We start from the raw sequence: 17,507 nt of genomic DNA on the forward strand, positions 1-17,507 counted from the left end.
ACAAGCACTTAATCTTAACTCGTTCAACAAGCAGAATTGCAGGCATTTGGAAAAGGCTCTATTCCATGCAGGGTACACACACAGGATGTTAGTAGGGTAGTTTGTATAGACTGTAGGAATCTGTTTTCTGATTTCTGTAAAAAGCGTGAAGCGCAGCGGCCACATCAGTCAATAAACCGTGACCAACTTCAAATGTGACTGTGCTTGTACCTATTTCTAGGCCTCTGCTGAACAAAAACAGATCCGCATTGCAGCTCAGCATGCAGCATCAGCAGGGGTATGAGACAGAGCTTTTTCACTTTCCTTTGAAATCGCAGTTATGCCAACTCAGTAGGAAGATGCAACAGGCCCTAGATTTGGTGCAACCGTGAAACTGTTTTATTCTGGGTCTATCAACCTTTCTCCCCAAACTGTGCTGTCAGAGAGAGGTATATGGGATGGTGACCCACAAGGAGCTGTGTGGAAGAGGTCTGGATCTTTCAATCTCTCCCTGTTCTGTCTCTAAGAACAGTTATCAAACAGACTGAGAGCTCTCTCTTGTGGCTGGTGCCAATATGATGTAACAAGCAATTACAGATGCCAAAGACCTCTGCTTTCATACCATCATTTTACCCCCACTTGATTTTAAAGGAGGCGACGAAGAAAGCCTTCACTCCCTGCTTACAAGTTTTGGCACAAAGTCACAAAGCATAATCAGCCAGAAATATGAAAGACCTTTCCACAAAAATAAATAGATTTAAATTAAAAAACAAAACAAAACAAAACAAAACATTCTTCCTGCCCTCCTGCCAGTCAATATGTGAGCTACTTACAGTGGATCTCGCAAAGACAGGATTCTCAGTGGCTTCCACTATTACTTGATGGACTGGTGCCCCAGGGCCTTGCGTGGCCTCATACTGATGAAGCTCTTCACTGATGCCGGACACTGTGGTTTGAGAGCTGTACTCCGAATCAGAGGAATCTGACCCATTATTTGTGTGCCCGGGTGGCAGTGCAAACCTCACGATGCTGGGGGGTGGCTCAGGAGATGGTGTGGGCAATCTGTTTCGTCCATTGGCTGGAGAAACCTGATAATGACAATGCATTCAGTAACATTCAATTAGCATCACCCTTTTAATCATTAGTGCTTGACAGAAACGTTCTGCCAAATACACCCCCCCATGACACGAGAACCTTGGCACCAGTTTTCTGATCAACTTTTATACTGAACTGAAAAAATTAATGAAAGAAAAAGAGACATGATCTCCATCTGTGCATATGTACATAAACAGGATTACACAGATTCTTCTGGGTATCGTCTCAGGAAGAGCACGTATGTGTGTGTGTGCATGCACTTGCACTTATAAATAAAAAAATAATACAGGGACTTCCCTCCCCCTTCAGCGTACATTAACAGTGATTTCATAAAATCATCTCAAATGTGTATGCATAGTAGGGTTCAGCATCTATTTGCAAAGAGAGATGGACACACACATAACAGCAACGTATGTGGTAATAACATATGCACATATATATTGCTTGAGTAACAGACAGATCATGTATACAGTTAGGAATATAAGAGATTACACACTGTTGTCAAAACTGTTTTACTAATACTAAAAAAAATAAATACTTCTGAAATATTACTAGTGCTGTATACATACCTTGTGTTTTATTCTTGTACACACACACACATATATACAGACACGTGAAGCATAGGATGCTGATTCTACTAATATGTGATAAAGATAGCGCTATGTAACCCAGTAATTGTTTTAACTATAGAGTAGGTAATGAATAATCAACAACCAAATACAAATTTGGTATCTGTGAATCCTTTTTTGCTGGACTTGGGCTTTATACTGTAAAGTCATCAACATCTAAGTGAAGCCTTCCACCCATCAAAAATGTTGCTTGAGCCACAAGCATACTGCAGGGAGGGGCGACTGGACAGGGGGGACCTTCTGGCAGACCGGTCATGGTTATCAAGGTGTGGTCTGTGGACCACCACTGGTGTATGTTGGTCCACACAGGCCTTCCTGGTGGTCTGCTCAGTTAAATATTTTGAGGAAAGCAACAGAAGCAGTGAGGTAGGAAAGAAGAAGGTATATGAACAAAACAAACTGTCTTTTGCAGAATATTGGGGAAAATCCTTATTTTACAGACTAGTTTGCATATCACATTATGCTTTTAAAAGCATAAATAATCCTACACTTTTATCAAGTTTGCTGATTGCAGCCTCTACTACAATACTTATAAAAAAGACCTTTAAAAATATAAGTAAAAGAATATCAACTAACTAACAAACAGCACATTTAATAAAGATTAAAAAAAACTAGAGCAAGAAACAAAAACTAAAAATATCCAAGAGAATTAAAAAAATAAAGAGCTTCTAAAAAAGGGGGGCAATCTGGGGGAGCAGGGGTGCAGAGATAGTATTATTTCCTCTGTTCACCATTAATTTTACTGACCTCAGGGTATGGTCCAAAGAATGAAAGAAGAACAGGAAGCAGCACCAATCCATTGAGAACTCCCAGAATAGTTAAGATTGCCAAAACAGCAAAGAAATACCTAAAGAAGGGTGTAAGAGGTTTGGGGGAGAGAATAGCCACAAATATTGTTAGAAATAAGGGATTAAAAATTACTCCTAAATATAATAAAATAATACATAGATGAAATTAAATCTAAAATATTACTAACATTGTACTAAATAATTATATCACTTTCCATATATAGATATAGGGGTTTTTTTACCTTTTGAATTCAAGAAGCTACATTCCACAACCCAAAGTGTTAGTTGATAAAGGAAAGAAAAAAATTACATTTGTTAATTTCCCAGAATCTGGAAGCATGTAATGTTATTCATAAATGTGTTACACAAACACAAAAATATGGAATGTGCAGTGAATAGCTGAATGGATTGAAAGCACAAATACAATGAAAAGGGGCCCCCATTAGTGAAAACCCAGCAGAAGCAAACAAATGAAGTGAAGGGTGTAGAATTTAAACAATTTAGCCTAGAAGGAAAAGAAGCCCTCTTCTCCCAGCAGCTAATCCACTGTGAAATGCTTCTGCATCTTACAGCAGAATCTCTAATTAAATCTCCAGTGTATCAGGTAAGGGTTTCCCTTGCTGTTCATTAATCACAACTTTCCGCCTAGAATTCTGTGAGTTCCAGTTTTACCAAATAGCTCGAATTGCAACCTTTTACAACACAGGAACCCGCTTTCTGCGAAGAAAATGCTGCCCATTCTATAGTAAGCTTCAGCATTGTACTGAGTAAGAGTGCTCCACAATGGCAGAGCTGCATTGCAGGCTAATCTTTTGTTGAACAATTTAGCATCTCTGAATACTCTTGTTTTGCGTCAGCCAATTCAAACATAAAGGCTGAAGTACTATGGAAGGAGAGGAAAGTGCACAAGTGGTTGTCCTTTCCCACCACTGAGGGCTAAGGTCTGGGATCCTTCATGAATACCAAGGTAAACCTGTCAGTAAAAGGAAAGCCTTGCTAGTTGGTATTCGGCACAGCTGGGGCTTAGACTAAACTTAAGGCTGCGTTGTAACTAATGATTTCAAGTACCCAGTCTTGGTAAATTCCTGGAGGAGAAGGCAAAGGAGAAGAACGGAGGGCAAGTTTGCTACTAATGGGTCTGCTGATTACATTGTCTGGCTGGCAACAAACTTTACTGCCTCCCTGTTTCCACATCTGATCAAATATATCAGACTCCTGTAAAACTACAAATATCCTGCTATTGTAAACATTTGGGAATTTCTGATCTGCATTAGCGAAAATCAGCAATCCAATCTACTCTACTAACGTAAACCACCAGAACTTTATACTGGGACCGAGATCAACAACAGGCATTAAAAACATTTGCATCTCATCCATCTAACGCTAGGATAAACAGGAGGATTATAGCTCTGACCACTTGGCGTATACAATGTCTGTTAATTTACTTAATCTTCCACATTGTTGGACTAATCTATCGCTTTCCGGAAGTTTGGGATCTTCTTCACCCACTATAACAATGCTCAGGCTCCCATAGTTTATTTTATTTTATTTTTTGACCAAGGCAAACTAAAGTCAGATTGTGGCAGAAAATGAGAAACTGATGGCCAAAAAAAGTAAAATAACGTAAGTTGAAAAGTTGAAAGGCTCATTTTATAAACTGAGAGAACATCCAATCCAAATTTGGTGTGAAGGGCTGCTACGATCTTCCATTTGCTATGACACAAAAATATGCTTGCCAGTATCTCGTCTGTTAAGTAAGAAAGTAGAACACCAAATGTACCCCTGTAAATTTAGGTTAAATCTATAAAGTAACCTATATGTCAAAGTGTTCCAACCCTTACAAGATCATGTCCTAAAAGAATAATTCTACCTTGTTTCTTCAACACTAGTAATATAGAGTAAAAAATACTGACTTGGGGAAAAAAATACAAATTCTATTTCAGGACATGCAGTATCTGTATAGTAATAATCCTCATGTAGGTTTCATGAGGTCTAACTGCAAACTGCCTGCTTTCTTCAAATCTCTTACATACATAAACAAAAAATCTTGATGAGATTTAGCAGCCATTCTCTCAGTTCCTGCCTCTGACATTTAGTTGTTCTTGTTGTCAAATGGATGTCAGCTAAGTCTAGTCATCTATCCAGCTTATGTCTACCTAAGTAGTTAAGTCATCTTTCAGAGCATTTTTATTTGGCCCAGTTCTACCTCAGTTCCATTTTAGGGCTTGGATTATTTTTTTTTTCGTGCTGTAGTTTGCCACAAAGAACCTGTGTTACTTCTAAGATTAGCCATTTTGCAGACCTCCACAGGTTGTTTGGAATAAAATAGGATCTGTTTCATTGCACTTCTCAAATTCCCCTCAACGAAAAACTTGCTTTCCTCTCATACTTGACGAATTCACATTCTTAATTAAATTCACGAGAAACAGTCTGCCTGTAGTTCTAAACAGAAGGGCCTTCAGACGTTGCTTTACAAAATTTTAATATGAAGTTCTGTGTTCATACTTATGGTTCCCCAGCTCCCCAACAGGGTTTTTTTTCCTCTCCCTGTTATAAATAGCTGTAAACCTCACATAATGATAGAAGGAGAAGGCCCGGAGAGAGTCACTTGCACCACTGTTTGTAGGTTCATGTGTCCTTTGCGCGCAAGTTGTTGTGCATACAAGAAGTCTGGAGGACCTAGAGGTTAAAGGTCAAACCCAGCTAATACTGGACAATACTAAGTGCTTTGCACTGACTCAAACCCAGAATTAGCAAACCTTGCTAAAGAGGGCCATTTTTGTGTTCTTTCATGCTGGGTGTCAGATTTTCCTGGAACAGATTTTAATACCAGCAATGGAAACACTACCACATCTAGCATGTAACAAGGAGTTAATAAAACAGAGGCAAAGCAGGACTGTGATGTAAGCATGCTTGACACACCATGCATAGTAATAAAACGACAGATACGCTGAAGTGACTAAAAATTAAAAGCATACTTATTTTAAAAAGAAAGTCAAGACACACACAAATGCTTTACCTGACAATAAAATCAAACTCTGATCCTGCGAGCATTAACACTCCAAGCAGAGTGGACACGGCCCCATCCAGCACTGGCGCAAACATGTGTTCCAACGCAAGGACAGCCCTATGGTTCCTGTCTCCTATGGCAGTTAAAAATGCCTGTGAAACAACAAAATCAATTTCATTAGACAGATGCATACAACCTTCCAAACAGCCCCTCTCATAGCATGCACAGTTTTTCACCAGTTAATTAATTCAAACTACAGTTTCTGAAAGTATCTCTATAGCTGGCTAACCTTCAAGAGAAGGCCTGATTCTGCAGTCATACCACATAGCAACTGGTGAAGTCACACGACCAGAGTAAGCACTGATTACAGAGTCAGACCATAGTAAGAATTTTGGAAACAACGCCTGCTTGCATCAGTAGGCTTTTGTCTCCAGCTTTGCTTGTTACCACCTGCAAAAAATTCACTTCATGGTGAAAGCACTTAAGGTGTCAAAATTACAGGGCTGCTCCTCTCGCTCCCGCGTGGCCACGGCTCCCATGACTATCATGGGAAGTTTGCTGTAAAAACAGCCGATACTGATGCAGGCTTTCCCACACACTTGCCACAGACCAAGGACTGTTAGCTTCAGTGCAGGTACACGGTGACACCCACAGCAGCATTTGTTAGCACATCAGGTCCTTCTGTCCCTTTACACAAAACTGTCCACTGGTACAGTGCATTTCTTTTCACTGGTCCGAGGCTCCAGACCATCAGATGTTACACACAGTAAGCGCCCAACTGATGGAAAGTTGTCAGCATACTTAACAGGACTGGTATGAAGTAACACTAGATTGTGTGCTGCCTTTTTTTTTTTTTAAACACTTCTTTTTCACTCAAAATAAATGTTTTTGCAACTTCTACTATTTCAAAACTAGCAGGCCTATATATATAAAATTGCCTTAGGAATACTGCTGAACACAGTAGTTGCCTGAGCAACAGTATGACTAGTGAAGTGTCTTTCTCCCTCCAACTCCTTAGCAAACAAGCTGTATCAAGAACACTCAAATGCTGTTGTTTTGTATGAATTTGTCTTCTCTGTTTACGGTCGTCTTAAAACTTAACGGTTTAAGAAGACAAGAACCTGGTTGACCTTCTTCCTGTGATTTATAAGGGCTCTCTTTTCGGCAAATTCTCTACTGCCTGTTAAGATACGAGCTCAAGCAGCTATTTTCCTCTTGAAAATCTCCTTTCAAGGCTTCTCTTCTACAAGACATAGAATCTACATGCAAGAGGGAACAAACACCTACATAGCACTGAGGCAACAACAGTGAGGCTGCAGACAAAGACCAGGGGAGTCCAGATTGAAGTAAGGTGCATTAAGAACTCTGCTTTGACTATATATTTGCATCACTTGGACAACTAGGTACCACAGGTAATGTATCCCCTCTTATCTCCTGGGAAACTGACTCAATAGTTAGGAAGCACTTCATCAAGGTCACTCTATCAAGACAAACTGACTGGCACACAAAACTGTTTGTGACCAATTTCCTTCTGAGAATCATGTCACTGACTCAGGAAACTAAGTAAGGATTTGTGATCGTAACATTGCCACCATTTTATTTTAAAATATTTTGAAAAAGCTTCCTGATTTTACGTACCAAAGCAACGTGAACAGTGAATTCCACGCCAATGCCAACAGAAGCAATCAGGATAACCACAGGCACTGCACTCAGCTTTATTCCAATTAGACCCATCATACCAAACAGCTCCACAGTCATCAGAGCCAGCACCACCACCTACATGATTTCAAACAGCTGTTAGTAACTTCTTGTACTCCAGACGAATGAAGAGAAAGATACTTCAAAACAACATGGTGACTATAAAACATACTCCTCAAAGCCATACTATATGCCCAAAGACAAGCCACTTTTCCTTGTCTTGTTGTGCTCAATGGCAACAACTTGCTAAAGAGCCAGTTTAAATTATACTCCTAAGAACCAGTTAACAGACCAAGCATCAATTTTGTATTGGTTACAATTTATCAGTGATCTTAAAAACGATTTATTCTTCCTTATTATGGATGCCCCCTAAAATATACATTTTCTCTTTTTCACCTCTTTCTTGGACAATCCTTCCAGAAAAAGTAACTTTCAACTACCTGTATTAGAATTCTTTTTGTAGAACTGCAAATATAAGTGAGGATGACTTTTGAGTAGGTTTAAAGCCCAGAAGAAAGTGAATGCCATAATCAGCTGATGAGTCTCAGGTTACAGAGGGGCTCTGAGCTTTTAAGATACTTGGGAGGGATTGACAGGGACAAAATGAACAGTTAAATCTAACGGAAAGCTTTTATTTTTCTTTCATCTACCTTGTAAAAAAAACTGAGGAAGAGGGAGGGGAGGAAATCTGTAGAATCAACTTTAAAAGTTGCTAAAGCCAAGCAGGAAAAAAAGATAGACATACTTATAAAAGCAATAGTGGACTCTGAAAATAAATGCCTTTTCCAAGGGAAAAAAGTATGCACTACAATAAATGATTTTATAAGCTAATGAATCAAGAGTAATAACATAAATTGCTTGATTAAGTGCTATGAAAAATATTCTAGACTAAACATTTACCTTTTAACATACCTGTCGTATAAATGTACATTACAAAAACTAGTAACTGTTTTACGCTTTTCTACTTCTGGCATTTTATAAACCATACGATAGTTCATGGAATTTAAACATAGGAACATCATCATTCAATTTAACTTGAATGTTTACTGAGAGGCTTATGGTGCCTTGCAGAAAGCATGGAGGAGTATTCTCTTCAGTTTATAATTTTATGGCTCTTCCTCCTTGATAGCTCAGTTACACTATTTCCACAGTGTGTACCGTACAACCTAACCATTTCAGTTTTTCCAGAAAGACTGTATTCAGAAATCAGTAGGAAAATTTACAGGCAACTTAGTCACAAGCAACTGCCTTGAAAAATAACTATGTCTGATAAAAGGGGAGAAGGAATAAATAATTAGAAATAACTTTAATAAAGCTCTTAATTTTCCTCTGCGTCTTTAATTCTCATGTTAGCGTGCATCTGAGAAAGGGCAAAAGTTTATGTACCTTTCTAAGAAACCTTTAAAGCTGCAAAAAAGGTGGCCAAAGGATTAAGGTTATTAAGGTTTGTACCTTTAGCATGAACCCTACCCCCTCAAGTTGAATAAATATATAATGAATGATGCAATATACATACTCCACCAGAGGCCCAGACATAAACAAAACCTTCCCGACTAAGGCAAGAGCTATGCTGAAAGGAATTTGACTTCAACAAAGACCCTTATAATAAACTTACAATGATCCCAGCCGTCCAGGGGTTTAGGAGGAAGAGGGCACACACCAGAAACGTGCAAGCCAAAACCACGCTAATGGATAAGAGGAGCCAGTGACGAAGCCCAATGTACTGCTCCCAAAACAGAAATGGGTAACCATTTGGGTAGCTGGCGATCCCCAGGCTGGTGTAGTTACTACAGATAGCTCTCACTTTCTCGATAGCCTCCACAAAGTCAGAAGTTTCACGCAATCCATTGAGGTAGAAAGGAAATTGAGCGTATTCTATGGGCTCAGCTGCTGGAACTAGGAAGAAGACAGCAGTGTTAAAATGTGTGTTTGGAAAGAAGAAGATACACAGAGAGCAACGATTAACAAAACACTTTGTTCTCCGCAGCAAAATGCTTAAAGGTGTTGAATTTAAATTTTACTTCTTTGGAACAAGTGACATTTTAAAAACACCCCAATAAATTGAAAGCTGAAGCAGTAGAGGTGATTACTATATTTTATCATTCAGTGCAATGGGATTAACACAGTCTACATCAAGTCCCCAAACAATTCTATATGATTTAACAGATACATTTCGATATATGTATTTAATCGTCATCAGTGCTATAGTGGTTTTTACTGAATACCTCGCCAAAAATCCCTAACTGTAATATAAAGTAGAAGATCACATAGTCTTAAACATTTTATCCAAATGCTCTTCTTTTATGCAAGTGCAGTTACTTTGAAATCAAAGGTCATTTCCCTGAGATTAACTGAGGTCTACTGACACGAAATTAGAAAAAAAATTATGCTCAATCAAGCTGGTTGGTTTTTAATATTTCCATTGACTATTCTGAAAGTCAGATTCAGAAATCTATGTTCTGTTACTGATGCAAATGACTGGCAAAAAAACCCTAATATAAAAGTAATGGTTTACTGGGAAATACAAACTTTTTATCCTTTAATAATTTGACAAACCAACACTCTCCATACTTCTTTTTGAGTGTAATGCTAAGTCTACTGTATGACAAGAAAAAAAAAGCCTCCACAACAAGCATTTTGTTACTGCCGTTGTGTGTTCCAGACCCTGCAGGGTCATTCAGTTGACTTGCTAAACATGATTTGCCCTATTATAATCTCAACTATAAATTTTCATTAAGACAAGACTTGGCTGACTGCCACAAAGCTCTAGGGTTTGGACACACTGAAGCACGGCTAGCTGGTTACCCAATCACATTTCCAAGCGCACCAGTCCTCCCCTATATGCCCTCTCCCCTTCGCCACTGGTGTCCAACTAGCAATCCTTCCAATAAATTGAAAGCTGAAGCAAAGCAATGCAAACTGGCATTGTTCCTCAGGAAAACAGTGAATGGAATGGAATGGGACTGCTCCCCTACATAAGTAGCTCTTGTACCATATCAGTGTTGGTAGCTTAGCATATGAGCTAACTTGATAAAATTCCCTTAGGTATTAAGAATTGAGGATTAACATGATATAATCTCTGTGATGAAATTTCAGAATGACATAGGCAGGAATTTCATGCAATCTCCAGGTTTCTCTCACAGACAGAACTATCAGGTGACACTAGAAAGCAATGCTTACTGTGAGTTTTATAACCATTTAAAGCTCTAAAAATTTATTTTTCAACATGATAAAACCCTGCAGTGGTGCCACATTTGCAATGGTGCATGGGTCTCCTAAGATTACAAGGTAACACAATATATTGTCCTGTTTACGCTTCTGAGCCCTGTGCAGCATCAGCCAACTACAGAGTTACTGGTTCTTGAAGGAAGGAGCGGGGCCACTTGTATAAACTGTTAGACATTAAGATGAAATGCTACTTACTTCTCAGCCTTGTTTCTGGCATATAGTCTGCTTTGTCGTGGACCCACTCTGGGCGGTGAGGCCGGATGTTGGCTTGTGAGGCAGCGTAGGCCACAGGGTCATTGCTAACCCAGGCTGTCAGGTATATGTAAAAAGCATTCGGGTTAATGATTCCATCCGCATCCACCAGACGCTGTTTAGTCAACTGCAAAATGGAAAAAATAAGAAGTGTTTCAGAATGAGTTTTGCTTTCAGGGCTCTTGCTGTAAAGCTTTCAACAAATGGCCTCGCGATGCAACACACATATAAGAGGGGAAAAGCAAGAGAGTATGAATCTTCACTTGAAGTGACTTATCAGTAAACTATTGTTCGACAATGAAAAAAAATCTAAAAAACTACAGTGACAGTAGAAAGTGGTTATTTATAAATTAGTACTCATATAATATTTACAATAACCACTAAAGCAGCAGACGGTTGCAGAATAGACTGAACCAATTAAATCCGAATTCTGAAAGCCTGCAGCCAAGAGTGAAAAACAACCAAGTTGGAGAAACATATTTAAAGAAAAGGAAAGAAAACCTGGCAAGAGTCCCTATACACGTCTGTGCGCAGTTAACCTCTGTTGTTAACACTGAAGGAAATGCCACCCAGTAAATGGAGGAGAGCTATAAAAATAAAACAACATCTGTATAAATTTTGCTAACACTTGCCTCCTATGACCTATGTATTCAGAAAATGCCCAGCGTCAAGAAAGCAGACGAGTGCCCTGTGTTATTTGGGTCACGGTGGGCAAATGCATCTGTGGGGTAAACAGCAGTGGTACACACTTCTAGGGTTCTGTAGCCAAATCCTGCACAGCTAGAGCTCTGACAGAGGACTCTGTGGGTGAAAAGTATTACTGGGGTTTTTTGTTTTGTTTATTTAAAATTCTGGCTCGGCTCCAGTTTCAGGTCTTTTTAATGAAATGAAAAACAACAGTGACAGCCGTTAAAAAAAAAAAGCTGGATTCCAAGGATCTGGATTCAATTAGTCCACAGGATATGCAACAACTGTATGTCTTCAAGCTGTCTCTGGAACTGCACAGTACAGCGCTCAGCCCCTGTGGGTGCACCACACTTTTCTCCCTCCCAGGCACAGGAAATTATATCAGCAGCTGCAGTCCAATCGCATTTGTTCCACAGCGTACCTGGTACACTTTGCTAAACAAAATCTCACTAAAGGTTTTCTCTTCAACTCGCTTTCTTTGCTTAATTCATAGCTGAAGCTTCATTCAGACCTGACAGCATGCTGCATGTTGCTATACAGCAGTGTGTTTTACACACACCATAGTAACTTTGAACAATGTACTCCGTAAATCTGTCACCTTTAATGCCAGGAAAAGAAGAAAGACAACAAGCAGATCTGCCAAGAAACTCATTAGACAGCCTATTTTTCTGCCTGAGAGCAGAGCAAGTCAATGATGACTCTAGGAGAGGAGAAGCTAGGTTATTGCTGAATTTCTTCTTAGAGGTTTGAAATCTAATTTTAGTGTAAGGAGTCAAATCTAATGTGTTTCCACCTACCAACGGCTTAGTCATATGCTGTGATAACCTTGCAAAAGAACCTCAGACGTATTCTGCTTAGGCAGCTCAAACAACTGCCATTCTTAGTTCTACAACAGTATAGCTGTATTTAGTGATGATGGTACAAGAATATGATAAAGCATGTAACGATTTCAGTCCCCTTCCAGTATCATTCATCAACATCTTTTTTAAATGTTATGTTCTGCATAAATCAGTAGGAACTAACCAAATAATTGCAAATGCTAGATTCAAAGCCACAGCAGAAAGCTGAGCAAAGGTCAACCCTATAAGGCAATCTGATTCAAATCAGCAACAACGCCACTTAGGGCAACAAGGCTAACGTTGGCTCTGTCTGGCATAGAACCAGAATCCATCTACCTATAGATGCAGCAAAGCATTTTTCACAACAATTTCAGTGGAAACTGAGTGTGTCTGACACAGGAGCAGCACCGAACACATGCCAACCAGTAACAATCAAGGGCAGGCATTCCCAGTTTTAATTTTGAACACTTTGCAACACAGGCCAGGCTGCAGCTAACAAGTGGCTTCAGCAAAGTCAATGTGGCCATGCAGTAAGGTGTAACTCAGGCATTCAATTCATCAAGATGCAAAAAGAGACTACAACATGCTCTTTGCATCTCCCCCCACTCCTGATGACTTGTGTGTTCCTGTATAAACCAGTATGGACTCTGATACAGTACCTGGCTGATGTCAATGGGCTTTGCTCGGTTGCCTGTTTGTACCAGGAGTTTGTAAGCCAAAACAGCATCATCGGATCCATTTTTGTAGTTATTGTAAGTGATCTTCCCTGTTTCCCAGTCGCTGTCAAATGCATCTTGAAGTCCTGAAGAGTTAAGGGAGGTAAGGGGAAGACAGAACAAGCAGGTAAGCAATCACTCTTAGAAACAAATTTCAGTAGGAAGAAAGAATAATAATTCTTTTTCATAGCTGAATCAGGAAGAAAATTATCCACCGGCTGTCTCCTACAGTTGGGGCTCCTCATTCACTGTCAGTGTATGGGATGGTAAAAGTACCAGTCGCATGTCCAGTATTTTGCCCAAAGGAAGGCAGGGGAAGCAGGGAAGTGCAAGGGAGAAGCTTCCAGGGTCTTCCCATATGGCGCAGACCAGCAAAGCTGAGCTAGCAAGCTGTAGATGCAACGTGCACTGGTGTAAACCAGCTTCCCCTCAAGGCAAAGAGGAGATCTCGGATGGGATTAGGACCCTCTGGTCCTGCAACCTTCTCAGAGCCTTTGAGAGCAATCTACAACTCTGCTTGGAGAAGTATATGGGAAAGAGTGTGGTTTTCCTCAGGAACCAGAATTCCAGAATCATCACACTCAAAACTCCACAGGCATATTTGCATTTATCACCTCTTTCATACGCACCCTCCTCAAAACAAAGCTGAAGTCTTGCCCTGACCTGGATGGTGCCAGAACAGAAAAGGGCTGAGTTCAGCCCTGGTCCAACTTCACTGCCTACCATGGTGTTAAAACCAGAGGAGGCATTTAGTCCGTTATCTAGAAGGGAAACACTCTTCATACTCCCCTCTGCCTCACCCAAAACCCTGGCCAAGTGCACTGAGCCACAGAGGAGGACACACACCGCTCTCATTAACTGTTTTGGGCTACTGCAGAGCACTGAGGCAATAGCTTCTACGATATAACCAGAAATTCCACTACAAGGGGGGGGAAAAAAAATCACACTCAAACTTTCAACTTCAAACAGCAACTCAGCTGCTCCTCGAGCACAGCGTGAGTGAACACGATTTTGTCAATTTGTTCCATCTGTTCAACTTGTGCAGCTAATACAAGTCGTGGGATCTGCTGCCAGCACATGTAAAGATCACAGCCAACACCTATTCACTCTCAACTGTTATTTTCCTCTTTGCCACCCTTCAAGGGGGAGGGAATACCTCACAGCACAAATTTGGATCAGATTTAGTACAGGAAGCCACAGCCCAGTACAAGGAGGCTCTGTGCAAGCAGATGACAAACCGCATGTCCAGGGAAGGGAAGGAAAAGGCCGAGGGAGTGACGGTGGAGGAAATCACCAACCCACCTTGCAGCTGTGCTGAGGAGCCCTAATGAAAACCGTCATTACAGATCGGATAGGTTAGCTACAGCTGTATGGAGATAAGAGTGCTGGAAGAGAAAATGCACCCGTCCGACACCGCTTCTGGGCCAGAGTACCCGTTCCCATTTACAAACTCATCCCCTCTCCCTTAGAAAACTGCCTCCCATGTTGTCCTGCCAAATCGTACCCACTCGTGAAGCCAACAGGCTGAGAACCAAGCGATGAAAGAAGCCTGCCAGATGTCCGCACGCAGCCCTCCAGCACCTGCCCAGGAGGAGGACAATTTGCTATCAGGTTTTCTGGCATCACTAAAGGAGTTCAAGGCCCCGTTTAAAAAAGCATTATTTGCTGGTGCCCTCGGAGAGGGGAATATATTGCTTAGGACACACAAAAATACCAAGCCATCCCTCCTGTGCCAAGTTCAGCTTCATGTCAGTCTCTCAGAAAGTGGCCAGGTGGGAGCATTTGTGCCATCATACCAATCAGGTGAAAGACGACTTGGGAGGCTAAAAGGAGGCTGTCAGAAAAGCACATGGAAAGGAGACCACTAAAGAACAGCTTAACTTACAGTAAAAATGGCTCCCTTCAGCAGGAGGAGCACACAAATTGCTGTGATAGGCAGCATGTGGGGGCAGAGCTTTCAGAATAACATCCAAGCCCTGTCAGGGGGCTCCACAGACACACAATAACAAATATATCCATTGGCATGTGACATTACCAATTTGTGGTTGCAAGGTACATCAAAACGGGCATGTGCATTTAACATTACTGCAGCAGGTGAAAACTCAGCTCTCTCGCATCTCCTCCCCTCCTGTGTTCTCACAAGTCTGGTCATCCCTCAAACCCTGCTCCCTTTTATATCTTTATTCCTCAGCTAGCTTAACCACTTTACGGTCTGGGTTATTTTACTACTGTCCTTGCTGAAACTGAAAGTCTGCGGAAAGAATACCAAGAAACAACTATCAGTTGTGCTTAATTTCTAAAGAATTCCAAAATTTCAATAATTAAAATTTCCCATAACACTCCGAAATTAATACCAGAGTTGCTGCTTTCAAAGCAAACAGTACTTCCGTTATAAACTGTTCATACCAATATTTTAAAAGACATTTAATCTTTTATAAATGGGATTAATGAAATGTTTCTGGGCAGAAAGATAAAAGTAATTTGTTGACCTCTTTCTGCAGAAAAGTTATAAAAATTGAGGGAATTTTAAAAATCTTATGTATGGGATTTTTTCATACCAGCAGTCTGTGTTGCTTAATGCTTCAGAAGAAAGTGAAATCCTCCAAAATTATGTGGGATGCAGGAACGGGGGTGAGGAAGGAATTCCTACTGACTCATGTGAACAGCTGGCACCATGAAACACCAGATAAGATTACCCTTTGCAAAAACAAGCCTAATTACAAGCCATCAGGGAATTCAAGCTACCTCATTTACATTCAGTCACTTACAAAAATAATGTTAACATTTCCAGTTTAAAGGAATGATTAGTGTTAACTCTTCTTCTGTTGCATTTTCAGTAACAGAAAATATGCTAACATGATATGATACCAGAAAGCAAAATACAAGGCAACCTCTGAAAAAAGAAATGCGTTAGGGTGTAAGGCACTCCACTTCTAGTGAATGAGGAGACATGTACAGCTAAGACCAAGGATGCCTTCTTCATAAAAAATGCTTTTGTTCACATGCTGTGGCTTCCCCCATTCTGCCAGACAAATGTGTGCGTGTCAGAAGGCCGTCCTGAGCCATTAATCTTTAGCACTGAATTCCCAGTCAAGTTGGCAGGAATTAGCCATGAAGTTCGAAGTTGCCCCTACTTTGATTATCCTGCCCCTCCAGCATGTAAAAATGCACCAGTAGAACTGTTCGCACCTCACAGAGGATCCTCCCTGAATCCAGCCTAAAACTGTACCTTGTTTGTAAATTCTGTTTTCACCTTCCCTCACCTTTACTCCCTCAGCATCAGCCCCAGTTGGTAACCATCAGGTATTATTCTGTTAGTGTCTGCACCTTGAGATAATTCCCTAACTATGACAAGAGTGGCAGCTTTTAGTATAACAGTTTAGTTCCCCCCCTGTTACACCAATGCCCTGTACCATTTTAAAACACAACTTCTTTCTACTGATACATCTTAATATCCTTCTTCTTTGCAGCTTTGTGAATGCAGTATCACACTCTGTGAAGACAGCCCCGTGCCTTTACAAAGCAGCTGGTTTGTATTAATTGTGCCCCTCCTGGGGAGGGTGGGGAGGAGGGGTAAGGACAAAGAGCTAAATGCTAATTAGTAATCATAATGATTAATTCTAAAGCTGTGGGTGATCAATGGGCTAAGCAATGCACCTTCTGGCACAGGGCTGCCATGTCCCCTTGAACCGCGGCAAGTCACTGCTTCCTGCGAGTGTCCCTGACCGTTCCAGTGTAACATTTTAGCTCCACGCACCCCATCAGTATATCCACGGTACCAGGAATAGTCACAGCTCCTCTAGTCGAAGAACAGCAGAGGAAAAGGAAGAAGGACGGGCAGGCTAATGTGGGCTGGAAGGGGAAATGTAATTATGGGCAACGAGAATAGGAACACCCCTAAGAGAAGAGCAGATGTGGAAAGGTCACATATGAGCATGGACATACAGCACAGAAGGAGACGTGCAGGCCCTTGGCACTGGGCCCGGGCCACACAAACAGCCCTTAGCAACAAGGAGGCGATTACAAAGAGGACAGGGAGGCACCCGAAGTGGAAGAGGTTCAGGAAAGTACGTGGTGGGCCTGAGAGAGCGGGAACGGGAATGCGAGCACCCCTGGGAGCCACACCAAGTGGGCTAGCTGCCAGCGTTTCACTCCGAGAAGCCAGCAAGGGAGCAGATCCAAGGGCACCTCTTCCCAACCTCACTGCTGGCAGACTGTGCTGAGGTTCAGCACTAACGTGTGAAGATCCTGAACACGATCTCAGATTTCCGTCTCCCTCACAGGTTTGGGGGCAGGGGGGAAGGCGGAAGGGGGGGACACCAGACACATTTTTTCCTACTGTTTTGGAACAACAACAAAAAATACCCACAAAAGAAATAAAACAAACAGCAGAGTTACAAGGGAATTTGGAAAAGCATGTAGAAAGATGCCTGCTTAGAAATCTAGAAAGTAGAGTAAGGTTCCAATCCAGCAAAACATCCAAGCTATGTTGATTTTTCCTCCCGCCAGTAGTACCTTCCCTTACAGCTCAATATGCTTATATGAGCAAAATATTTTAAGTAAAACTTCCAGTAAGTAGACTGTAA

The 17,507-nt window shown here is 41.1% G+C and overlaps 1 protein-coding gene across 4 annotated transcripts in view; it reads right to left on the minus strand.

The window, feature by feature from the left end:
* The window catches only part of PTCH1 (patched 1), a 68,224-nt gene that overhangs the window by 5,684 nt on the left and 45,033 nt on the right, over positions 1-17,507 (minus strand). For all 4 annotated transcript variants that reach the window (XM_075526483.1, XM_075526484.1, XM_075526482.1 and 1 more), the window contains 7 exons: positions 12,865-13,007; positions 10,623-10,806; positions 8,815-9,095; positions 7,140-7,277; positions 5,511-5,653; positions 2,451-2,550; positions 813-1,067 (listed from right to left, as the gene is read on the minus strand). In XM_075526483.1, coding sequence (XP_075382598.1) covers positions 813-1,067; positions 2,451-2,550; positions 5,511-5,653; positions 7,140-7,277; positions 8,815-9,095; positions 10,623-10,806; positions 12,865-13,007 — 1,244 coding nt within the window. The remainder of the gene's footprint in view (positions 1-812; positions 1,068-2,450; positions 2,551-5,510; positions 5,654-7,139; positions 7,278-8,814; positions 9,096-10,622; positions 10,807-12,864; positions 13,008-17,507) is intronic.

This window comes from Mycteria americana, chromosome Z (genome assembly GCF_035582795.1).
Source record: "Mycteria americana isolate JAX WOST 10 ecotype Jacksonville Zoo and Gardens chromosome Z, USCA_MyAme_1.0, whole genome shotgun sequence".
Lineage (NCBI taxonomy): Eukaryota > Metazoa > Chordata > Aves > Ciconiiformes > Ciconiidae > Mycteria > Mycteria americana.